We start from the raw sequence: 25,545 nt of genomic DNA, 5'->3' as shown, positions 1-25,545 counted from the left end.
ACTGCAACAAAGAGTAGCCCCCTCTCGCCGCAACTAGAGAAAGCCCACAAGCAGCAACAAAGACCCAATGCAGCCAAAAATTTAAAATATAAATAAATAAATAAATTTATTTTTAAAAAAAGTCAAAACAGCCTTGGCGGTAGGGTTGTCAGATTTAGCAAATAAAAATGCTCAGTTAAATTTGAATTTCCAGATAAATAATGAATACTTTTTCAGTTTAAGTTTGTCCCAAATATTTCACCCTATATTTTATCTGACAACCCTGGCTGGAGAGAGAATTCAGGAATTCAGAGTTCTACTAAGCAAGGTCATGTTACAAAATTTGGATGAAATCATTGAACTTCACACAACCTTCCAGGATCTACTCATTCACTTATCCATTCATTTAGCCCCCAAAACATTTCTTAAGCTCTGTGTCAAGTACTGTGCCAGGTGGTAGAGACACAAAACCCAAATCATCTTGGTCTCTGCTTTAAGGGGCTTGTTAAGTCTACCAGAGGGAGATAAACATATGCAATATTAGCAATATTAAACATATCACTCAGATTGGTCTGTACAGACACAATAAAAATTTCAACAGAATGTGTGTGGGGTAGGAGGTATGAAAGGTTAAGAAAGGATTCATAGAAGAAATGACCCTTGAGCATTGTCTTGGAAAGCGAGTCAGAGCATGCCAAGCTGATGGGAATGTACTACTGGCTAAAGCTGCGAGGCGAGTACAGGCCCAGAGCTTGGGAAATCCTGGGAAACAGCAGTTCATTCGGCTGGAAAAGTGGGAAGGGCCATAGTAACCTGTATGCCAAACTCTATAGTCTAGATTCTCATCCCATGAAAGACGTCCATGGCCCCTACACAGATTTAAACAAGGTAAAAATATGGCTATGTTTGTGTATAAGAAAGATCACTTTGGCTTTAGTTTGGAGACAGTTTGGAGGGGTGAGGAAGGAGGGTTGGGGGCCTTGCTGGAATAGCATAGCAATGCTCACAGAACAAGATGACTGGGAGCTGAATCAAGGCTGTGAATGAGGTGATGGATTTGAGAGCTGTGTAGGTGAAAGTGTCTCAGATGGCTGCCTGGGGTCTGGCATGGAGACGAGTGATGCCACTCAAGGAACACAAAAAGGAGAGCGGGGGATTACGACAGACTCAGTTTGGGATACGTGCAGTCCAATAAACAGCCTGATTTAGAGTTCTGAGACTCAGGGGAGAGGCTTGGGGGTCATCACATAGGGGTTGTTGAAATCAGAAATTAGTTGATTTATTCAGTAAAAGCATGAAGGATAAGAAAGAAGTAGTCAAGGATCTGGAGAGCGCCAACATTTACTGAAAAAAGAAAAAAACTAGCAAAGGTAACTAAGAAGAAATGATCCAAAGGTAGGAGAGAAAACAGGAGTGTGGTGGCTAAGAATCCAAGAAAGGAAGAAATTTCAAGAAGGAAGACATTAACAGTACAGAGAGGACAAATAAAGACTGAAGAGGGTTCACTTCACTTAGAAATTGGGACACGAGTGACCTGTGCCATAACCATTTCAGTGGAGTCATCAGACAGAATGAAAGTGAAGGTCATGATTGTAAGCTGTTCCTTTAAAAGCTCCTGGCTGTGAATGCAAGGGTATAGAGGGGAAATAACTAGAAAAATAGTACAGATGAACCTATTTCCAGGGCAGGAATAGAGATGTAGAGAACAGACGTGTGGACACAGAATGGGAAAGGGAGGGTGGGATGAATTGGGAGATTAGGTTTGACATAAATACACTACCATGTGTAAAATAGATAGCTGTATAGCTCAGGGAGCTCAGCTCCGTGCTCTGTGAAGACCTAGATGGGTGGGAGGGCAGGGGCGGAGAGAGGTCTGAGAGGGAGGGGATATATGTATACATACAGCTGATTCACTTCATTGTACACCAGAAACTAGCACAACATTGTAAAGCAATTATACTCCAATCAAAAAAAAGGGCGGGGGGGGCTTCCCTGGTGGCGCAGTGGTTGGGAGTCCGCCTGCCGATGCAGGGGATACGGGTTCGTGCCCCGGTCTGGGGGGATCCCGCGTGCCACGGAGCGGCTGGGCCCGTGGGCCGTGGCCGCTGGGCCTGCGCGTCTGGAGCCTGTGCTACGCAGCGGGAGAGGCCACGGCAGTGAGAGGCCCGCATACTGCAAAAAAAAAAAAAAAAAAAAAAAAAGGGGTGGGGTGGGGTGGGGTGGGGTGGGGTAAGGAGATGTATTGTCTCTCCAATACTGTAAAAGGCCAAAGCAAATATAGACCCCGGGAAAGGTTTTTAAACAGAGAAGAGGTAGGATGATTGTTGAAAGCATATCTGGGAGAAAAAAGGGGAGTTACATTCAAAAGTACAGATGGAGAGATTAGACTTGAACAGAACAGAGAAAGTCCTCCTTTTCTGAGTAGAAAAGGGAGGTGAGGGTGAATGCAGCTGCAGGTAAGTCTATGACTCAATCTATTCCATGCTCACTGGCTAAATTCTTTAAAAACAAGCAAAACAAACTTCTTCTCACTATCAGAGAATCAGTGTTTCAGGAATAGAGAACTACTGAGATTTATTCTGTCTGTTCTCTTAATCCACCTACACCATACTAACCTCCTGAAAAAGATTTCAAGAACTTGAGGAAAAGGATGGCAATTGATGGGGCCAAATGTTCCACCCTGCATCCTAGAGGATTCAGCATCTCTCTAGAAGCACACAGGTAAGGCAAGATAATCTTCAGTAAATGGACAAAGACAGTGGCCTTCATATCAGAGAAAAAGAAAATCATCCCCTCAACGCATAGCTGGATCAAAGAAGCAAAAATGAATCTAAAAAGCGTTCTTCTCTCCTACCCTCCAGAAACTTCTGAAGCTTCTATTCTAGAACTGACATATCCACAGAACTGAATAATCTACAAGCCAAGTGGATTTTCCCAGAAATAAAGAATTGCAGAAAATTTTTAAAAATTGGAATTGCCCAACAATAAAAACATTACAGAACGAATGTTTTAGGATACACCTAAAGTAATACTTGGCGTATAATTTGTAAATTTAAATAAAATTATTAGGAAGATGTCATTTCTCCGCAAACTAGTCTATAACTTCAATACAATATTAATAAAACTTCCAGTTGAATTTTATTAGTAATTCAATAAACACTCGAAAGTTCATGAATAGTTAACTTTAAAAATGAAGATGAAAGAAAGGGAGAATTTGCCCAATCAGACATTGAGACATACTGCAAAGCAATAGAAATTAAGGGACAAAACAAAGCAAGACAATGTGATAGAAATTTGGACTACTCAAACAGCTCAGAGACAGACCTATGTCCATATGGAAATTTAATATCCAATAAGGATCAATGGAGAAGGTTAGATTGAATCATTAAATGATGCTGGGAAAACTGGATCATGAAATGGAGAAAAAATCAAACTGGACCACTACTTAAACTTATGTACAGAAGTGGACTCCAGATGGATCAACAACCTACCTAAAGAAAAAACTGTGAAATTAATAGAATTTCTTCTATTAATTGCAGTATAATTTCTTTGTGAACTTGAGCAGGGTGTGTCTTCTTAAACAAAAATTCAAAAGCAAAATGTTAAAGTGAAAAATGATGAATTAGAGATTTCTGTTCAACGAAGGGCACCACATTAAAGGTTAAAAGGTAACGAAATGGGAAAATGTTTGCATATTTATGACTGACAGAGTTAATATCTATAAGGTGCAAGGAATTCCATAAAATCAACAATAAAAAGGTAGCAAGGCCTATGAAACAATGGGAAAAACATATCAAAAAGCAATTTATCAAAGAGGAAACACAAAAGTCCAACAGGAGTTGAAGATATTCTCAAACTCATTAATAATCAGAAAAATGCAAATTAAAATAGGATGTCCCTGTATACCTACTGACCAGAAAAAAAAACTGAAGTTTGATAATGTCAAATGGTGGCCAGGATGTAGAGATGAAAGAGCCCTTATGCTTGGGAGGGTAGATGCTGGTGAGCTACCTGGCACTACTTATCACATAAAGAAAATGCAGAGTCAACAATTAAAGAATAAATTGAAATTAAAATTAAAAGAAACCAACAGTTCTGCTCTCAGGTTATCCATCCACCCCAGGGAACCTCCCACCCAGTTCATCAAAGGACATGTCAGAGGTTGTTCACCGGTGCTCCCTAGTGGTGGTGTGCAGATGGAAGGAAGTGAGGGATCCCGTCCCTGGGAGAGCAGATGGGAGAGCTGTAGGGGATGCAGACCAGGAAGGACTATGTAGCAGTGAGAAACAAAGGGCTAGATGATATAGCAACTGGGTGAATCTGAAAAACATACCGCTGAGTGAAAAAAGAACAACGTGAACTCTATAACATGGTATCATTTAAGAAAAACATACATATACATATACTCACTGAAAACAATACCCATTTTACATGAGCCCATAAAAACAAGAAGATAAAAAAAATTAAAATAGTGCCTAGGTGAGGAAGGGAAATCGGTATAAAAGGAAGAAAAGAGAAAAAAAGGAGAGGGGGAAGGAAGAGAGCGAGAATAGCTAACAGAAACCTCTGAACTTGCTTTGATTTATTGTGTTAGCTAGAGTCAGAAAAGCCCTTCATAACAGCTCAAGTACTTACATGACTAAAGAATGAGGAGGTTTTGTCCTTTGAATTTCCCCACGCCTTATATCTAATATCTGTAAAACTCAAAGCATGTACCACAGACAAACTTGGTGGTTGTAAATTCTTTCAGCCAGGGCATAGCACCATTTATAACAGGTTGTGCTGGATTTTTCTCAGCACTCAACTTTGAGATTTCTACAGATATGGGTTGCTTCGTTATAAATTATTAAACCAACACCAGCTGGTCTTTATCTCAAATAGTACTAATCTGAATTGAAAGTAAGTCGGCATTATTAGCATCTTAATTAACATTCCGATACCAATCAGCGACTTGGTTCACTGTTGCTTTAGAAAATATTTATATGAACCTTTCTGAAGGCATTTGATACAAACTTAGAGAACTCGAACAATTTTATGAAAAGTTTAAACTCCAGCCTTGTCTATCAAAAAGGGCCACTGATCAATGCCAATGGCATCACAGTCTTGTATCTGCTAAGCATATGGCAGGCATTCAGTAATTACCTATTGATCAATTGATTGGTTGGCTGACTAATGTCAACAATGGTCCATCCTCCTGTTTGAAAGTTCTCTTTCTGCTTTGTTTCAAAATGTATACAGATAGCATTTCAGATGTGTACTCTCTCCCTAAGCCACCTGTTCAGTAGTCTTTTTTCAAAATTCTTCCAGTCTGCAAGGAGACCTGGCTTTCTTCACTCTCTGCCCAAGTAGACTCCCACCCCTCACCGCCTCAGGCTCACACTAACCACCCCTCCTTTTACATACACGCATCCCTAGCAAAAGTTGCTTTCTCATTCCAGATAATATCGGCTCGGTAGCAGGTCCGTGTCACCACTCCTTGTCAGTGACAGTAGCCAGCCTCCTTGGGGAGTTAAAGGGTAAATGCCTTCAGGCCTTTAAGTTAGTGCAGATTTGACATCTGCTGACCTTTAGAGAATACATCTGGCTTAACTGAGCAGGAAAGCAATGTCGGCAGAAAAAGATTAAAATGCTCAGGGTAATGGCAGCCTGCCTTTCTTTCCTTGTTCTCTCCTGAATCCACACAAAAGCCACCTGTGACTTGTCCATATTGAGTGAGATTTCTCACACCAGAGATGCTGATGGATCCCTGCACAGCTTTAAGCAAGCAGCTGCCAGGGGGTGTCTCCCTTCCCTAGGACAAGTGGATTTGTCAGGTCCCAAAGATCATCTCATTTGTGCTGTTGCCCTGCTCAGCAAACAAAATGAGGGCAATAACTCAAGAAAGTTTTATGGGCTACACATTTTTTTATTGATTTAGTGGACTCAGTTATTTAAAAAAAGTCATCAGGCCTTTCAACAGGTATGGCCATCACGATAAACTGGATTCAAACCTTTCATTCACCGTCAGGTGCCCACCTGTGGACCTGGCAATGTCCATAGGGGTAGCCGGCTGATCTAAAGACTGATAGGAAGACAAGGAGGAAGGGGGAGAGGAGGATCAAGGGAGAGGAGAAGGAGAAGAGAGGGGAAAATGGGCAGAGGTGCATAAGGAGGTACCACATTACAGGGAGCAGTAGAGCAGCGACGAGGCAGTTAAGATCTAAACCCAGAAGACCTAGCATGAATTCTAACTCTGCCCCTTATTAGTTACGTGACCTTAGGCAGGTTTTTTTTTTTTTTTTCGGTACGCGGGCCTCTCACTGCTGTGGCCTCTCCCGTTGCAGAGCACAGGCTCCGGACGTGCAGGCTCAGCGACCATGGCTCACAGGCCCAGTCGCATGTGGGATCTTCCCGGACCGGGGCACAAACCCGTGTCCCCTGCATCGGCAGGCGGACTCTCAACCACTGTGCCACCAGGGAAGCCCTAGGCAGGTTTCTTAACCTCTCTGTTTCTTCACCTGAAAAATGAGGATGATAATAACTACCTCACAAAATTGTGAGGATTAAACACTAAATACTCACATAGCACCTACTCCGTGCCAGGCACTGTGCTCAATGCCTTGCATACGTTAACTCAGTCCTTGAAACAGCCTTCTGAGCTGGGTGTGTGTTGGTTTCCCATTACTGCTGTAACAAAAGACCACAAACTCAGTGGCTTAAAACAACACAAACTGGCTTCCCTGGTGGCGCAGTGGTTGAGAGTCCGCCTGCCGATGCAGGGGACATGGGTTCGTGCTCCGGTCTGGGAAGATCCCACACGCGGCTGGGCCCGTGAGCCATGGCTGCTGAGCCTGCGCGTCCGGAGCCTGTGCTCCACAGCGGGAGAGGCCGCAACGGTGAGGGGCCCGCGTACCGCAAAAACAAAAAACAAAAAACAAAAAAACCCCACAAATTTATTACCATAAAGCTTAAGAGGTCAGAAGTCCCAAAATCAAAGCATTGGCAGGACTGCATTCCTTCTGGAAGCTCTGGCAGGGGGGTGCGGGATCCATTTCCTTGTCTTTTTCCAGGTTCTATAGGCTGCCTGCATGCTCATAGCCCGTCCCTGGTATCACTCTGACCTCTGCTCCTGTTTCAGATCTCCTTTTCTGACTCTGATCCTCCTGTCTCCCTCATATAAGGACCCCTGTGATTACGCTGGCCCACTCAGATAATCCAGGATAATCTCCCCCATCTCAAGATCCTTACCTTAATCACACCTACAAAGTCTCTTTTGTCATCTGAGGCAGTATATTCACAGATGCCCGTGACTAGGACGTGGGCATCTCTGAGGAACCATTATTCTGTGTACCACGGGTACTACTATTGTTCCCATTTTACAAATGGGAAACTGACACAGGAAGAGATTAAGTAACTTGCCCAAGGTCATGCTCCACCCCCCACCCTCCCCAATACATTCCTGCCTCTCAATTGGTTCATGTTTAGAAAGCACCTGGGACAGGGCTCAGCACAGGAAGCACTATGCTGGGTTAACTCTTATTGTCTGTAATGGTTGTTAAAGGTAGAATAGACAATAACTGCTTCAGCTTTAATTCAGTGGCACCAACACTGAAGGCAGGTTGGCCCTTGGCTGGCCTAAGAGTGTCGTGTCCCCATGCATATTTGGAAGGCAGTCTGGTGTTGATGAAGAGTTTGGCATTTGGAGCAAGGAAGCCCCACTCTTCTCCCTCCAGCTGTGGGCCTGGAGCAAGCAGCCTGAGCCTCGTGGTCTTGAGATACAGGAGGAGGCTACAGAGAGCTCCCAACCTAACGAGCAGTTGCAGAAAAAGGTATTAATGGGGATTCTGCCAGTGGAAAAGAAGCATGTTTCGTAAGCTGCTAAAACACCGTCAATTTTACCAGCATTTGCATATTTGTTGAGTGAAAGAAACACTGATTTTCGGTGCTATGATTTGAATGAAACAAGGGAGGCTGGAAGAGGGAAAATTGCTTTGGCCTGCAAAGCCGGACACTTACCACTGCAGGTCCCCTGCTTGTTGTAAAACCCGTCGCCACAGCTGCTCTCACAGCTGCCCTCTCTCAGCACTTGGAAGGGGTCTCTGCAGGCCAAGCAGTGCTTCTCTGTGGGACCCCAGCAGGCCGCACAGGACGCGTGGCAGGCTGCAGGAACAAAAGACGGTAGAAAGGACTAGTTGCCATTTTTCTTCAAAGGCTTTAGAATTTACAAGGAGGATTTTCACTCCTTCACTATGCACATACCTGCACCACAGGAGGAAAAAAACACCCTCCCCCCCAAGAAAAAAACCCTATTTCTGTTGGCCAGAAGTACAACTTCCATAAATTACTGCTAAGAGAATTGGAACAGGAAATCAAAGGCTACTGAGTAATGGGAATCACAGGGAAGGGAATCAATTTCTAGATAAGTACGGTCTGTCTAATGAAATCAGATGGCCCTCCATCACCTTGCCTTTTGTAACCACCCAACCAAGTTTCAACTAGATAATTGCTCTTAACCTCCAACACATGGAGAATCAGTTAAGGAGGGATGCCATGTACTCTAGTCCTTGATTAGACCTTGAAAGACCCGGTACTGCTCGATTTCTATTGCTCTTTCCCTCCCTTCCCATCTCTCCCCCTCCCCCATCCCCACCCTTCTATCCCCTCCCTCACAACTCTTAGAACTCAGCCTCTGGTTCCCCCCACCCCCCAGTAGCATCTGCTCTAAATATATATCTTGAGGACTCACAAAGCCTGATTTTCTTTTCTACCTTAGGTTTCTAACTATATGTTGTTTCCAGACCAAAGGTGTTCCTTTAAGACTTGAACATTTCCCCCTCTTCCAGCATTTGATTTTTTTTTTTTAATTCCTATTCATGCTTGCTCTTCACCTTAGCAGGTGTATAAAGAGAGGCCTATTCTGAATGACTGGATATATTCAGATCTGGTAAACTGTCTGTATGGCTAACCATCCCCCACCCCATGCTTCTGATTTTCAAAATGTTTGCTTCACAGTGGAACATTACCTGTTTTTCAGAGGTATTCATTCGGACCAGAATTGGCAGGGAGAATGCTTTTGCTGGTCACAAGTGACTTGGGAACTATACCTAAGTAACTTGCTTAGGGATCCATTTGGAATCAGAAGAAAGGATGCCTGCATGGCACATCTCAATATCCAATCCTCTCCTCTCAGGTCTAAACTGCACAGGAAGGCCTTCTTTTCAGACAACTTTTCTCCTCAACAAATTCAGAGATGATCGCAAGTTCTGTTAAGTGCTATAGGAAGAGCTCTTCGATAAAGAATAACAGAAGTGGAAGTGGAAGGGACTGACTTTAGGAAGACCCTAAAGGATGAGACGTGGCCAGCCAAAGGGAGAGCCAGAGAGCAGCGCGAACAAAGTTCTTGAGAAGGGAAGGCGCTTGGGGGCTCAAGGAACTGGAGGCTCCTCTTGTGACTGGACCCGGTGGACATAGCGGGGCACAGTGGGAAACAGAGGGCACAGTGGTCTGATTCATGGCTGGAGGGGTGGGCAGGGGCCCTATGAAACTTGACCTTGGAGACCATGGAAAGAAATTAGGACTTTTATCCTAACTGCAATGTGAGTCGTGAATGGGCTTAAATAGGATAGACACAAGCCCCGATTTAGATTTTTAAAAGCTCTCTCTGGATGCCATGTAGAGACGGCTTAAGGACTTGCATACCGGCAGGGAGATGAGTGTAGAGTTGACTGCTCTGGTCCAGGTAAGAGATGACAATGGCAGGTGGAAAGCAAAGATGGACAAAGTTTACTTATTTATTATCTGGTTCCCTTGCTAGACCATAACGTTCATGAGGGCAGAGTCCATATCTCTTTTGTTAACTCTGCTGAGCACACTTCTGGGTGCCCTACAAACTCCACTTACATTTAACACCTTACTTACAAGTGGTACATGAGAATACTGTTTGTGTTGAGATAAGCCACCAACACTACATTAAAACTAAATATGTGGATGCAAAGATCCCAGTATCAAATTCCACCCTGAATGCACATGAAATGTGTCTGTCATTCATTTATTCAACTACTCTTCCAATACTGATTACAATCAGTATCTGAAGTGTCTATCAGTGTTAAGTGCCTCTGCCTTACTGAGGAAATGGAGTTGATTCAAAGCCATTACCTAAGCAAACAAGCAAACATACAAACAAACAAACAAAAACCCAACTGCATTTCTAAGAAGACATGCCAGGCTAATCTGTCTATCAATGTTCGACAGAAGCACCTACCACATTCGAGGTGCAGGGCTAGCCTGTGGGGCTTTCCCAGCTGCCACAGGTGAGCCAGGGCCCTGGGGAGTAAGTGCCCGAGGGGATGATGGGGAGTGAGGCAAAAAAGACAACAGGGGTCAGATCACCAGTATCAGGCAGGCAGGGGATTTCATCCTGTAAAAGTTTTAATCAGGGCAGTGGAATTGATCAGTTTTGCTTTTTAGAGCATTTAACAGATATTCAGCAGCACTGGCGGTTAAGGTAGTAAAAATACTTCCAAGCTGGTTGGTAAATGGCTGTCATCCTGGCCCCCTCCCTGATATTCTGGCTGCAGCCCTGGGAACGCTGGCAGACACCATGCTCCAACAACAAAAGGTCTGACACAGGAGAGGGTCTCGGGTCTCCCCTCCTTCCAACCGATCTGATCTGTGCCATACTGCTTGTTAAATATTTTTAATATTACCCCTGGTGCTGCCATTCAGAATGGGGGTCAAATGATGAGCAGGATAGAGGCTACAGACTTAGGGACGGCACTCAGACCCATCACAAACTGAGCCCTACTTAGCATTTCAGCTCTACCTTCTGCTACCTCCCCCTCATCTACACCAGTTCTATGGAACAGGGTGCTCTAAGCATGCCATGTGACTGATCAAGGCTTCTGGATGCCCCGCCCAGGACTGACCCAGCCAGCAATGCCTCTGGCTCCTTCCACAGCCTCTGTAATCCTGTTTACACCTGAGAGGCCTCCTAAGTTGCCACTACTTCTGTGAAGCTTTGCTGAACTTGTCCAGACAAAGTCAGTCACTCCTTCCTCTATGTTTCTGCAGCACTTTGTATGTGCCTCTCATGCTATTTATCCTACTGTACTAATGATTCAGTTACAGATCAATCCCATTCAATGGAATGTAATATCCTCCAAAACAGAGGCTATGTTTTAAACCCCCAGTATTCAGATTGATGCCTGGTAGAAAGTCAGTATTCATTAAATGCATGTTAAGTGAATGCACAGCAGATTTTTTTCATTGGTTATGGGGGATTCATCCTACCAGTTTTTACCTTCTGTATGGAAACAACTAAGCATGAGGTCAGAGTCTAAAGATATGATAAGATAGATACATTCAGAGCTGTAAAATTTACCTAATAAATACTGGAGTCCAGATCTGCTTATGATGACAAATATTTAAGCTGCATCTACATTGAATACCAAATGTGATGCTGGGCCTTCTCTTTTTTCCATCTCAAATAAAAGGCATGTTCCATGGCCGGGCAGGGCAGCAGACGGGATTTTTATTTCAACACAGGACTATGCTGAGCTGTCACTTGTTTTCTTTCCTTTTTTTTTTTTTTTTGAGCTGTCATTTCTTAAAGTGACATACTCCCACTGTGTTTTGCAATTGATTTCTAATTTCTAACACTGAACATATGCTACTGCAGATAATCTCTTCTTGCAGGCTTATTTTACATGGGGCTTTTATTACATTTGGGCTATTACGAAAATAAAAGGTCAGTCCCTGACTTTTCACCATAATTTCTCTTAGTGATACATTTCAGCTCACCCAGGGTTCGAAGTGTATATTGTGAAAATTGCAGCAGTAAGTTAAAACAGAGGACAAATAAGATAAAGCCATTGTCTTATCTCACATGCAGTAGACAATTGATTTAGGAAAGCCCCTGATTTTTCTGGAGCATGACAAGACATGCGTTGGCTTGCTGAGCAATTCACTTCAAAATGAAAAGGAATGAATTACTCTTCTTTTGGCAACTCTATATTGAAATCCTACTCTAAAAATAACAAACTTATTTTCATACTTGGTAATTTTGAAATAGAAGATTGCTATAAAAAAATTTAACCTGTGCTGCTCGAAGAATAAAATGCAGCCCTTTTCCAAGGAAGTGCTAAAAGCACTTCCTACGAACCACTTCTTATTTTCCAGGAAGCCTTCCCAGATCCCAGGCAATAGACACATATTCCCATGGGCTTAGCCTTCAGTTCAAACTGAAGGAGCCTCAGATCCTTGCCTTTTCCATGGTCTTTTGGAATAAGTTTCCCTTCCATTACCAGGGAATTAGCACACTTGATCATCAGGCCCTTTTAGTCATCAGTGAGGCTGTAGTTCAGATTTCCAAACTGCCAAGTTTTCACTCTCAACTACACAAAGCAGCCCAAACTCCAGACACAAGCAAGCACATCACACACAAGGCAAATTCCTTCATTATCCATGTCGTGGCAACTGCAATCATTCATATCTCACAAATGACTAGGAAGGACTTGCCAAGTTTTAAAGTATTATCAGGAGACAGTGAGTAAATTTCTAACAAGAAGCTCTTGTTGGATGAAAAAAATATCTATTTAAACTCAACTTCACTGTTCCTTGCTTTCCTAATCTGTAAAGTGGGAATAATAATATTTGTTGTACTTAACTCATGGGGATATGGCGAGATGACATATTTGAGAAAGCAGAGAATGTTGTATGTGATCATATGAGTGGCACACCCTATGAGACCTAACAAATCTTGTTTCAGGTGGCATCAAAAGCAAAGAAATTATTTAGGGAGCAAATTAAAATGTAACGCAAGACAGAGGGGTAAGGGTGAAAAAGACTGTGGGAAAGGAAGGTTCACTTAGAAAGGGAGTGAAGGGAAGTAACAGAATCAGCAGGGATTCTTCCAGCAGTTACGTAAAGGGGCTCCAGCCTTTCCCAGGGGCCTCGCACTCTAGAGCTCTTTCCTTGTAATTGCTACAAAACATCAACAAAAGCCCTTTGGAAAGTGACTGAGAATAGCTCTGTGAAGCACAAGGCCAAGCCGAGATGCTGGGCAGACTATGTTCCCCTCCCCTCATAATAGCCGCACCTGAGACCAAGGCTACTAGCCTAAGAAGCACAGATGCCAGACAAATCTAAAAGTGAAGTGCATCTGAGTCACCATCATTTTTGACCCTTTTACTCCCATCTGTTTCTGTCCCCTACTAGACTGGTCTCTGCCGTCAACCTTCCTCCCTGTGCCAACAGAAGCTTTTGCACCTGACATTGGAATGCCTGGTCTCTACATGTTCTGAAAACCGGTATGTACTTGAGGGAGTTCATAATAGAAAAATAAAAACACATGAAAAACCCACAGAGCAACTAAGCCCATGTGCCACAACTACTGAGCTTGCACTCCAAAGCCCACAAGCCACAACTACTGAGCCCGTGTGCCACAACTACTGAAGCCCATGCGCCTAGAGCCCGTGCTCCGCAATAAGAGAAGCCACCGCAATGAGAAGCCCACGCACTGCAACAAAGAGTAGCCCCCGCTCGCCGCAACTAGAGAAAGCCCGTGCACAGCAACAAAGACCCAACATGGCCAAAAATAAAAATAAACTTATAAAAAACAACAACAACACATGAAAAACACCTTCAGCCTCATGAATAGGCGGAGATACACAAATTACACAGGAGAACAGCAACTAGATGCAATGGATTGGATGTACATATAGCAACATGTATGCATCTTAATAACAGTGCTTAGTGAGGGAAACAAAGGAAAAGAATGGTTCATCCTTCGTAACAAATGTACCACTCTGGTGTAGGATGTTGATAATGGGGGAGGCTGAGCATGTGTTGGGGCAGGGAGTATATGGGAAATCTCTGCACTTTTAATTTTGCTGTGAACCTAAAATGGCTCTAAAAGTTTTTTAAGTCTTTAAAATTTAAAAAAAGGAGGCGGAGGAGCCGTGCCCCCAGCCCCGCTGGTCCCGCCGTGATACAGTTCCACAGCTGGTTGGGCCCCGAGGTGCACGGGGTCATCGACGAGATGGACCGCAGGGCCAAGAGCGAGGCTCCCGCCATCAGCTCCACCATCGACTGCAGCGACACGGAGACGACTATGCTGTCCATTAGGAGTGACTGCGCTGCACTCTGTGTCAGCTGTGGGGTTAAGATCTCCGACCGCTACTACCTGCTGGCGGTGGACAAGCAGTGGCACATGCGCTGCCTCAAGTGCTGAGAGTGCAAGCTCAACCTGGAGTTGGAGCTCACCTGTTTCAGCAAGGATGGAAGCATCTACTGCAAGGAAGACTACTACAGGCGGTTCTCTGTGCAGCGCTGTGCCCGCTGCCACTTAGGCATCTCGGCCTCGGATATGGTGATGCGAGCTCGGGACTTGGTTTATCACCTCAACTGCTTCACGTGCACTACGTGTAACAAAATGCTGACCATGGGTGACCACTTCCGCATGAAGGACTGGCTGGTCTACAGCCACTTGCACGTCGGGGCACTGCTGCAGGGCGAGTACCTCACGCACATCAACCATGACGACGTGGCCAAGAGCGCAGGGTTGGGTGCAGCGGGGGCCAACCCTCTGGGTCTTCCCTACTACACTAGCATAGGCACGGTGCAGAAGAGGAGGCTGAGGAAGCGCAAGAGCCTTGGGCCCGGGGTGGACCCAGCAACCTACAACGCTGCACTGAGCTGGAACAAGAACGATGTGGGGCATCTGGACCGCAACCAGCAGTACCCGAGCAGCCGGAAGACAAAGTGCATGCACAACTCCCTGAAGCGCCACCAGCTCCAGACCGTGAAGTCTTTGCCATTAACCACAACCCCGACGCCAAGGACTTGAAGCAGCTCACGCAAAAGACGGGCCTCACCAAGCGGGTCCTCCAGGTCTCGTCTCAGAACGCCCAGGCCAAGTTCAGGCGCAACTTAGTACGGCGGGAAAACACAGGCATGGACAAGTTGACAGAGGCGGCACTGCAGACGGGGACGCCATAGGGGGCCGGCCTCGGAGCTGTCCAAGGCCTTGCTCAGCCACCCCAGGACGCCCACCACCCTCACAGACCTGACCAGCCCCACAGACCGTGATGTTCGTCTTAACTTCTGGGCCTGGTAACCTGGAGGACCACGAGCCTCACAGTCCCTCGCAAATGACTCTTAACCAGCCTTTTCTAATGATTCTCGGCCCCTTGCCCCTGCCCCACAAGTGATTTAAAAAAAGAAATTATCTTTAGTTGAATTCCAAGTGTATTTTTTTTACATGCATAAAATAAAACATTTATTTGATTATGAATTACAGCTTCCCAAGGTTCATCATATATGGGTTTTATTATGTTGAGGTAGGTTCCCTCTATGCCCACTTTCTGGGGAGTTTTTATCATAAATGGGTGTTGAATTTTGTCAAAAGCTTTTTCTGCATCTATTGAGATGATCATATGGTTTTTATTCTTCAGTTTGTTAATATGGTGTATCACATTGACTGATTTGCGTATATTGAAGAATCCTTGCATCCCTGAGATAAATCCCACTTGATCATGGTGTATATCCTTTGACTGTGTTGTTGGACTCTGTTTGCTAGTATTTTATTGAGGATTTTTGCACCTATATTCATCAGTGATATTGGTCTGTAATTTTCTTTTTTTGTAGTATCTTTGTCTGGTTTTGGTATCAGGGTGATGGTGGCCTATTAGAATGGGTTGGGGAGTGTTCCTTCCTCTGCCATTTTTTTGAAGAGTTTGAGAAGGATGGGTGTTAGCTCTTCTCTAAATGTTTGATAGAATTCACCTGTGAAGCCATCTGGTCCTGGACTTTTGTTTGTTGGAAGATTTTTAACCACAGTTTCAATTTCATTACTTGTTATTGGTCTTCATATTTTCTCTTTCTCCCTGGTTCAGTCTTGGAAGGTTATACCTTTCTAAGAATTTGTCCATTTCTTCCAGGTTGTCCATTTTATTGGCATAGAGTTGCTTATAGTGGTCTCTTAGGATGCTTTGTATATCTGCGGTGTCTGTTGTAACTTCTCCCTTTTCATTTCTGATTTATTGATTTGAGTCCTCTCCTTCTTTTTCTTGATGAGTCTGGCTAATGGCCTGTCAATTTCATTTATCTTCTCAAAGAACCAGCTTTTAGTTTTATTGATCTTTGTTATTGTTTTGTTTCTATTTCATTTATTTCTGCTCTGATCTTTAAGATTTCTTTCCTTCTACTAACTTTGGGTTTTGTTTGTTGTTCTTTCTCTAGTTCATTTTGGTGTAAGGTTAGATTGTTTATTTGAGATTTTTCTTGTTCCTTGAGGTAGGCTTGTACTGCTATAAACTTCCCTCTTAGAACTGCTTTTTCTGCATCCCATAGGTTTTGCATTGTGTTTTCACTGTAATTTGTCTCTAGGTATTTTTTGATTTCCTCTTTGATTTCTTCAGTGATCTCTTGGTTATTTAGTAACATTTTGTTTAGCCTCCATGTGTTTGTTTTTTTTATGTTTTTTTCCCCGTAATTGATTTCTAATCTCATAGAGCTGTGGTCAGAAAAGATGCTTGGTATGATTTCAATTGTCTTAAATTTACTGAGGCTTGATTTGTGACCCAAGATGTGATCTATCCTGGAGAATGTTCCATGTGCGCTTGAGAAGAAAGTGTAATCTGCTGTTTTTGGATGGAATGTCCTCTAAATATCAATTAAATCTATCTGGACTACTGTGTCATTTAAAGCTTCTGTTTCCTTATTTATTTTCATTTTGGATGATCTCTCCATTGGTGTAAGTGAAGTGTTAAAGTTCCCACTATTACTGTGTTACTGTCAATTTCCTTTTTTATAGCTGTTAGCACTTGCCTTATGTATTGAGGTGCTCCTATGTTGGGTGCATATATATTTATAATTGCTATATCTTCTTCTTGGATTGATCCCTTGATCATTATGTAGTGTCCTTCCTTGTCTCCTGTAACATTCTTTATTCTAAAGTCTATTTTATCTGATATGAGTAGGGCTACTCTAGCTTTCCTTTGATTTCCATTTGCATGGAATATCTTTTTCCATCCCCACACTTTCAGTCTGTATGTGTCCCTAGGTCTGAAGTGGATCTCTCGTAGACAGCATATATATGGGTCTTGTTTTTGTATCCATTCAAGCGAGCCTGTGTCTTTTGGTTGGAGCATTTAATCCATTCACATTTAAGGTAATTATTGATATGTATGTTCCTATTACCATTTTCTTAATTGTTATGGGTTTGTTTTTGTAGGTCATTTTTTTCTCCTGTGTTTCCCACTTAGAGAAGTTCCTTTAGCCTTTGTTGTAGAGCTGGTTTGGTGGTGCTGAATTCTCTTAGCTTTTGCTTGTCTGTAAAACTTTTGATCTGTCAAATCTGAATGAGATCCTTGCCGGGTAATCTTGGTTGTAGGTTCTTCCCTTTCATCACTTTAAATATATCGTGCCACTCCCTTCTGGCTTGTAGAGTTTCTGCTGAGAAATCAGCTTTTAACCTTATGGGAGTTCCCTTGTATGTTATTTGTCATTTTTCGCTTGTTGCTTTCAATAATTTGTGTGTTTAATTTTCGTCAATTTGATTACTATGTGTCTCGGCATGTTTCTCCTTGGGTTTATCCTGCCTGGGACTCTCTGCACTTCCTGGACGTGGGTGGCTATTTCCTTTCCCATGTTAGGGAAGTTTTCGACTATAAACTCTTCAAATATTTTTCTCAGGTCCTTTCTCTCTCTCTTCTCCTTCTGGGACCCCTATAATGTGAACGTTGTTGTGTTTAATGTTGTCCCAGAGGTCTCTTAGGCTGTCTTCATTTCTTTTCATTTTTTCCTTTATTCTGCTCTGTGGTAGTTATTTCCACTATTGTATCTTCCAGGTCACTTATCCGTTCTTCTGCCTCAGTTATTCTGCTACTGATTCCTTCTAGTATATTTTTCATTTCAGTTATTGTAATATTCATCTCTGTTTGTTTGTTCTTTAATTCTTCTAGGTGTTCGTTCTTTAATTCTTCTAGGTCTTTGTTAAACATTTCTTTTTTTTTTTTTTTTTTTTGTGGTACGCAGGCCTCTTACTGTTGTGGCCTCTCCCGTTGCAGAGCACAGGCTCCGGACGCGCAGGCTCAGCGGCCGTGGCTCACAGGCCCAGCTGCTCCGCAGCATGTGGGATCTTCCCGGACCAGGGCACGAACCCGTGTCCCCTGCATCGGCAGGCGGACTCTCAACCACTGCACCACCAGGGAAGCCCCCTAATTTCTTGCATCTTCTCGATCTTTGCCTCCATTGTTTTTCCGAGGTCCTGGATCATTTTCACTATCATTATTCTGAATTCTTTTTCTGGATGGTTGCCTATCTCCACTTCATTTAGTTGTTTTTCTGGGGTTTTATCTTGTTCCTTCATCTGGTACATAGCCCTCTGTCTTTTCATCTTGTCTATCTTTCTGTGAATGTGGTTTTTGTTCCACAGGCTGCAGGATTGTAGTTCTTCTTGCTTCTGCTATCTGCCCTCTGGTGGATGAGGCTATCTAAGAGGCTTGTGCAAGTTTCCTGATGGGAGCGACTGGTGGTGGGTAGAGCTGGCTGTGCTCTGGTGGGCAGTTCTCAGTAAAACTGTAATCCACTTGACTGCTGATGGGTGGGGCTGGGTTCCTTCCCTGTTGGTTGTTTGGCCTGAGGTGACCCAACACTGGAGCTTACTTGGGCTCTTTGGTGGGGCTAATGGCTGACTCTGGGAGGGCTCATGCCAAGGAATACTTCCCAGAACTTCTGCTGCCAGTGTTCTTATCCTTACAGTGAGACAGAGCCCCCCACCCCGACTCTGCAGGAGACCCTCTAATACTAGCAGGTAGGTCTGGTTCAGTCTCCTATGGGGTCACTGCTCCTTCCCCTGGGTCCCGATGCACACACTACTTTGTGTGTGCCCTCCAAGAGTGGAGTCTCTGTTTCCCCCAGTCCTGTTGAAGTCCTGCAATCAAATCCCAGTAGCCTTCAAAATCTGATTCTCTAGGAATTCCTCCTCCCATTGCTGGACCCCCAGGTTGGGAAGCCTGAGGTGGGGCTCAGAACCTTCACTCCAGTGGGTGGACTTCTGTGGTATAAGTGTTCTCCAGTTTGTGAGTCACCCACCCAGCAGTCATGGGATTTGATTTCATTGTGATTGTGCCCCTCCTACTGTCTCATTGTAGCTTCTCCTTCGCCTTTGGATGTGGGGTATCTTTTTTGGTGAGTTCCAGTGTCTTCCTGTCATTGATTGTTCAGCAGTTAGTTGTGATTCCGGTGCTCTCGCAAGAGGGAGTGAGTGCACGTCCTTCTACTCAGCCATCTTGAACCAATCAGCCCAAATGTATTTTAAAATAGAGGCTTTGAGCAACTAGCTAACCACATTTTAGGATCTCACCTGGAAACTGAGGAAGAAAATAATTGCGCCCCCGGCTGACACAGCGGTGTGGACTGGAATTACTTGGAAGATCTATCTGCAACACAGCATTTGTGTCACTGTACAGTTTGTGGACTGAGTGAGGAAAAACAACAAATAATTTAAGATGGTTAGAGCTTCTGTATTTTCTAAGACTGCCACGTGCCTTAGGAATACTGTTTTATCTCCATACTTTGGATGACTTGTTCGTTTTTCTCTCCCTCTTTTTCTCTCTGTATATTTATGACCAGAGCAAAAATGTAAAAAAGAGAAAAAAAAAAAGTTTGTTACTTTTAATAGTCCTAAAAAGAAAAAAAAAAAAAAAGAAAGAAAAAAATCAACCCCCTCCAACGGTCACTTTGTTGTTTTAGAATTTTAAGTTGGAAGTCTATTCAAATATCAGAAGTTGTAAAATCTAACCAGTAATAAAACCACTTATTGAAGCTAAAAAAAAAAAAAGGGAAAAGAATGAAATATCCACCTAGTAATAGGTATGGATATTTAAAATGCATGCATACAAAACAATAAGAGCACACACATACAACAAATCCACATTAAATTGCATTAGAATAGTTACTTAAGTGGGGAGCTGGGGAGAAAGGAAGTGGGAACAGGTTATGGGGACAAAAGGAGTAGACAGACAGGGAGATAGACAGATAGATAAGGAGAATAGCCTGGCACAGGCCAATGATGAAAGGGGGCCATGAACGGGTAAGTATGATTAATTCAACTCCCTTCATATAAATCCCCCAAATAAGTATTAATAAATAAATAAATAAACAAACAAGATTACATTTTACATCGATCAAATTGACAATGCAATGAGAATCGTAATACCTAGTGCTGACAAGGGGAGTAGGAGGTAGGCACCCTCATGTGTTTCTAGCAGAAGTGCAAATTACAGCTTCTTTAAAAGAGGGTAATATGTTAACATGTGTCAAAAGCTTAAATATGTGCCTATATACACTTAGGGCCAGCAATTACGTGTCTAAGAATTTACCTTAATCAAACATATTTACCACAATTTCTATTAAAAATGTTTACATCATGGTTATTTATGATCATGGAAAAATGAGGAAGGAATGTCAAACAGAGGACTGGCTAAATGAATTCTTGCACAGCCACAGATGGAAAGTTATACAACAGCTTTAAAAAGATGTTGTAGAAGGATAATAAATAGCATGGGGAAAACAGGCAATAAAACTATATACGGAGTGTGATTTTACTTTTGAAAAATAAATGCATCTATATGTGTCTGTGTGCACAACACAGACACACACACACACACACACACATACACTCTCTACATAAATTAGGAAGACATTCACCAAAATACCAACAGCCATGATTTGGGAGAGTTTGAGTCAGGGATTTCACTGATTTTATGTGCCTTGAATTTTACTGACTTTATTAGATGAATTCATCTGGTACTTTGGGGAAAAAATTTCTAAAGGAGAAAAAAAAAAGCTTATAGTCCTGTTCCCTAAGGCAGGTGCTGGGTAAATAGCTAGTTAATCTATTAACCACATTTGTGATACAGCTGAATGATTTGCTTGTCTTGGTGACGTATTTGAATTTTTAGCAGGGTCTTCTGTAGACAGAGAGCTTGAACTGAAGGAACGACTTCCCAGCTGACGGAGGCTTTGGCAGGTCCACATGGAGAGAGATTTACAAGCAGGCTAGCTTTTCAATGGTACATAAGTGAGAGGGTAAAGGCAGACATTCAGCTCACCAGGAACACTCCTCAGGTTATCCTTTCTGTCTGCTGCCCCTCTACCTATACTCCTAAATCAACAACACAGCACACCCTGAGGGTTTTCAAATGCGGTGGCCACCTAGGCTGAGCCTGACAGCCAAACAGAGTTCTCAGATTCCACTCATCCACTGTGACCATTGGCAACTCTCAGCTGCTTGGACTCCCTGAGGTTCTCCTCAGCTCGTGTTAATTAAATGGCTATCGATTTTTCCAGTGATACCTTGAATCTACGTGTCTATAGAAACTAAAGACCCAAAGGAGGGACCATCAGCCCAAACCAGGCTTTTGATGGGCAAGTTCCCAGACTTCCTGGCCACACTGGCGCAGCCTGCTCAGATCTGAGCAGTGATTAGCATGGAGGTGCTGGGTGCTCTGTGGGCAGTGTAAAAAAGGGAGGGGAGGGCAGAGCAGGGAGGGTTCTGGGTGGGGAATGGGGAAAAGAGAGAAAGAATGTACAAATGTATGCCACACAGTCTAGCTAAAATAACTGAGAACGCTAAGAGCTGGGCAGAAAGCCAGAAGACTTGTCACTACTTTGTAATCCATAGCTGAAATATTTGGGGGGTCAGATTTGTCAGGAAGAATGGGATCTGTCTGGAAGATAAACTCCCTTGCACTTGTGGCGGGCTTTCTCGGCTGGTATGTGATACTTCTGTTCCGTCATCTGCCTTTGGCATACACGGCAAGGGTCCAATGAGCAGCACAAATGCCAAACACAGCCAGTCGCCTGCTAGAGCAGAGGCCCCAAGCAAAACACCACCAGCTGCTTTTTCCTTCCTCTCTCCATTTATTCTTTTCGAGAATGTCCAGAGAGGGAGGGGATTTGGAATACGATTGTCACCTGCTTCACTGGGCCTAGTTTACTCAGGAAACGAACATTCTAGGAGGGCACTCCTGTTGTCCTCCCTTCTGAATGGCTTAAAACACCCCGTGGATACTTCCCAAGTTCCGGTGACAGGTTTTTTTAAGAAGAATCACTGTTTCAGCACTCATAAGGCACCCAGTTATCTTAGAGAAGAGGTAAATAAAGACAAGAAAAAGAAGGGTGGGAAAAATAAGATTCTGTAATTTTCCTGAGGCCACAGGTAGCCAGAAGTTGCTGACAGGGAGTAAATAATAGAAGCTAAATGGAAGTAGGGTTACCAGGAAGCCAGAGTCTAGGCATGCCTGTACAATCCTATGCTTTCTCCTCTGTGCAGTGGTTTAAATCACACTTTTTTCAATCAAAAGTTGTTCCAGAGGGCCTTATATGTGCTCAGCACTGTGGGGAATTCAGAAGGATAAGACCCGTCCCTGCCTCAGTAATCAGTCACTTCCTATAAGAGACTTTTTAAACTGTTTTTTTTTTTTTTTTTAAGATGTTGGTGGTAGGGGTTTATTAATCGATTTATTTATTTTTGCTGTGCTGGGTCTTTGTTTCTATGCGAGGGCTTTCTCTAGTTGTGGCAAGAGGAGGCTACTCTTCATCGCGGTGCACAGGCCTCTCACTATCGCCGCCTCTCTTATTGCGGAGCACGGGCTCCAGACGCGCAGGCTCAGTAGTTGTGGCTCACGGGCCTAGTTGCTCCGCGGCATGTGGGGTCCTCCCACACCAGGGCTCGAACCCGTGTCCCCTGCATTGGCAGGCAGACTCTCAACCACTGCGCCACCAGGGAAGCCCTTTAAACTGTCTTTATAGCACTGAAAGTAATGAATTCATATAATGGTAACTATTTGAAATGATCTTATTTATTTACTTATTTACTGACACTCTTCTCCCATTGAGAACGTAAGTTCCTGAACCACAGGGCAGTTTTCCGTCAGTTCACTGCAGTATCCCAGTGCCTGGGACGTGGAAGAGACTCAACAAATATTAGTTGCATGAACAGAATGAAGGAGATGGGAATATCACTTGAAGCAATAAGTCCCCTTTACAAGACACTCAGCAATTAAGTGAGACACCATAATTGCTGTAGAATACCAGAGGTTTGAACATGCATATGATTTAAAGAGCAGAACAAAACGAGCGAAGACAGACTGGTAGGATGTGCTGGGCCCCCAGACTGAATATGTGATCTGGCAGTGAAATTTGGACTGACCCTTCAGTTCTGGGGGATGTTGGAGGGGCCATGGAAGAAACCAGCTTGACAGTGGCTATCCCAACAGAACAAGGAGGGCTCCTATTTTCTTGAGGATTTCAGAACATCAGTTTCATAAATGCCTTTGCCAATAGGTTCTTCCTGGGCATGGCCAGGCTGGGCTCAGCCACAAGCAGAATATAATGCTGAGACCCAGCAAGTACTGCTTTGGGCCTGGCTGCAAGGGGTCAGTGCTTCACGTCCACAAATGGTTGGGCTGCTCCAGTCAAACAAAATTCCAACAAATAATTAACTTTAGAAATTCTTCTGTTCAAACTACAGCTTTTAAATTTCAGCCAGGTCAGCATCCTATATGTAAATTTTACAGGTTTTCTTCTCATAAGTTTTCCTTCTAAATATACCTTAATGTTGGCTAAGAAACAAATCATTCCAGATTCTCATCATTTAATCGAAGCATTTAAAGAAAATAAAATGATCTCAACTTGTGATGAATACAGTAAACCGTTCTCTATATTATACTCACTTCTCCATAATATATAAAAGTTGTTTAAAATCAGACACAAATGGCACAAAACCCTTTGTTTACTAATGCAAGCTATCTGATTTTCATTTGCATAAATTGAAAAATAAAGGTACAGATTTGATAATGACAATAGCTGCCTTTTATTGTCCACATACTATGTGTCAGTCATAATATATTTACATTTTCAAACATCTTTTCTAACCTTCATATTAATGGCTTAAAGTAGATAATATTATCCCCATTTTACAATGGAGGAAACTGAGGCTCAAAGTGGTTAAATGATTTGCCCAAAGCCATACAGCAGTAAGTGGTAGAGTTGAGATTCAACTCACACAAACCTAAAAAATGTTCAGTTGCTTGATTCTTTAAGTTTCAAAATCTAAGACCACACAGCAATCAGATATAGAATAAGCTGCAGAGGTTTTTGTGTTTGTAGTTTTATTTTTTCACACCTCCGTAAGCAGCAGCTAACCCCGCCTTGATTACCAGCTCACTACAGGCAAACATGGACTCTTGGCTTCATATTTGCAGAACCTCGAGCAATGGTCAATAGAGAATGAATGGAGGAGTGGGGGACAGGGAACAGGAAAGGACGATGGGAAGCAAAAATCCAAGTCTCCTAAGATACATGGAGGGCTTACAGGTGCCAGGCGCCATCTTAAACAACATGTGTGAATTCACTCATTCAATCTGCACAACAATGCTATATGGCAGATATCACTGTCCCTGCTTCAGCCGTAGGCAATTGAAGCACAGAGTTAAACAATAGGCTGTTTGAAGTGACAGAGCCAAGACTGGCATCCAGGTGGTTTGGCTCCCAAGCCTACGGTCTCGAGCACTATATCACCCTCCCGCCCATCTCTGGGTTTGCAGTATGAAGGCAGCACCTGCCATGGGTACACACAGCTCCATCCTCAAACTTGCAAATACTGGAAGTTTTAAGTAGACAAAGCAAAAGCTGATACACATATAAAAATTGGCTAAATTCTCCTCTTTCTCAACTCAAGGTCTACAGTCTTGAGCTACTCATTTTAAACTAATCTTGCATGGTGTGTGTTAGTTTGGTTGTTTTAACTTTTCTTCTTATGGGCTTTTATATCTATGATTTGTGTGTACAGTTCAGTAGTCCCACCAGAGTGAAACAGAGGTTGATTGAAAAGAGAGTCAAGACAGGCAAGGAAGAATGTTCTCAGGATGGGCGAGCTCAGTCTGGATCTAGATTTAGATTTAATACCAAGGTTTCTAAGAAAAGGTAATGAAACCACCACTCTGGTAGAGAGAATACAGTAAGTCCAGGACAAGTGGTACCTAAGAGCCATGGGGGAAGGGTGCAAGGTCATGTGGTGTTGGGGGGTGGGACAAAGACCATCCATACATGGGTCAAGCTTAACCATCAGGTTGGGGTTAAGAGGTGGGCTGTTAATTCCTAGAAAAGGGTCACAACAGGACAGCTGGCAGGAACCAAAGGAGAACCCCAGTCCTAGGACCTAGTGTCCATGGGGTCAAGAAGGAATGTTGGACCAGATCCAGGTGGTGGCAAAAGAAGCCTAGGGATTAAGGCAGAAGCCTGAGAGCCAGGCCTAAAAGTGAGTTCTAGGCATTAAGAGGGTGACTACTCCTTGGCCCTCCCTGCTGTAGGGAAGAGGCAACTTACACATGGCCGGTGTCCAATTTAGACTAGTATAAAAACTGGGTGGTGCTGATCCTTCAGGTAAAGCGATCAAAGCGTCAAACTCTCAAGTTGGGGGAGGCAGAGGAAATGAAGCAGTGACTGGTATGGGACACAAAATGTGATCTATATTTACAATTCTATTCAGTTTAATCAAGCACAAGATTATAACAATAA

At 43.4% G+C, this 25,545-nt stretch overlaps 1 protein-coding gene and 1 pseudogene across 2 annotated transcripts in view; one reads left to right on the top strand and one right to left on the bottom strand.

The window, feature by feature from the left end:
* The window catches only part of FRAS1 (Fraser extracellular matrix complex subunit 1), a 461,640-nt gene that overhangs the window by 222,649 nt on the left and 213,446 nt on the right, over nucleotides 1–25,545 (bottom strand). The window contains exon 15 of the mRNA XM_081241677.1: nucleotides 7,975–8,118. Within this exon, the coding sequence (XP_081097803.1) occupies nucleotides 7,975–8,118 (144 nt within the window). The remainder of the gene's footprint in view (nucleotides 1–7,974; nucleotides 8,119–25,545) is intronic.
* LOC308620207 (LIM/homeobox protein Lhx2-like) lies at nucleotides 13,958–15,167 on the top strand (annotated as a pseudogene). Its single transcript has one exon. The product of its transcript is annotated as an LIM/homeobox protein Lhx2-like (transcript).

This window comes from Mesoplodon bidens (assembly GCF_964165515.1).
Source record: "Mesoplodon bidens genome assembly, chromosome: 1".
Classification (NCBI taxonomy): Eukaryota; Metazoa; Chordata; class Mammalia; order Artiodactyla; family Ziphiidae; genus Mesoplodon; species Mesoplodon bidens.
The sequence above is the reverse complement of the archived record's forward strand: the minus strand, read 5'-3'. Positions and strand labels throughout refer to the sequence as shown.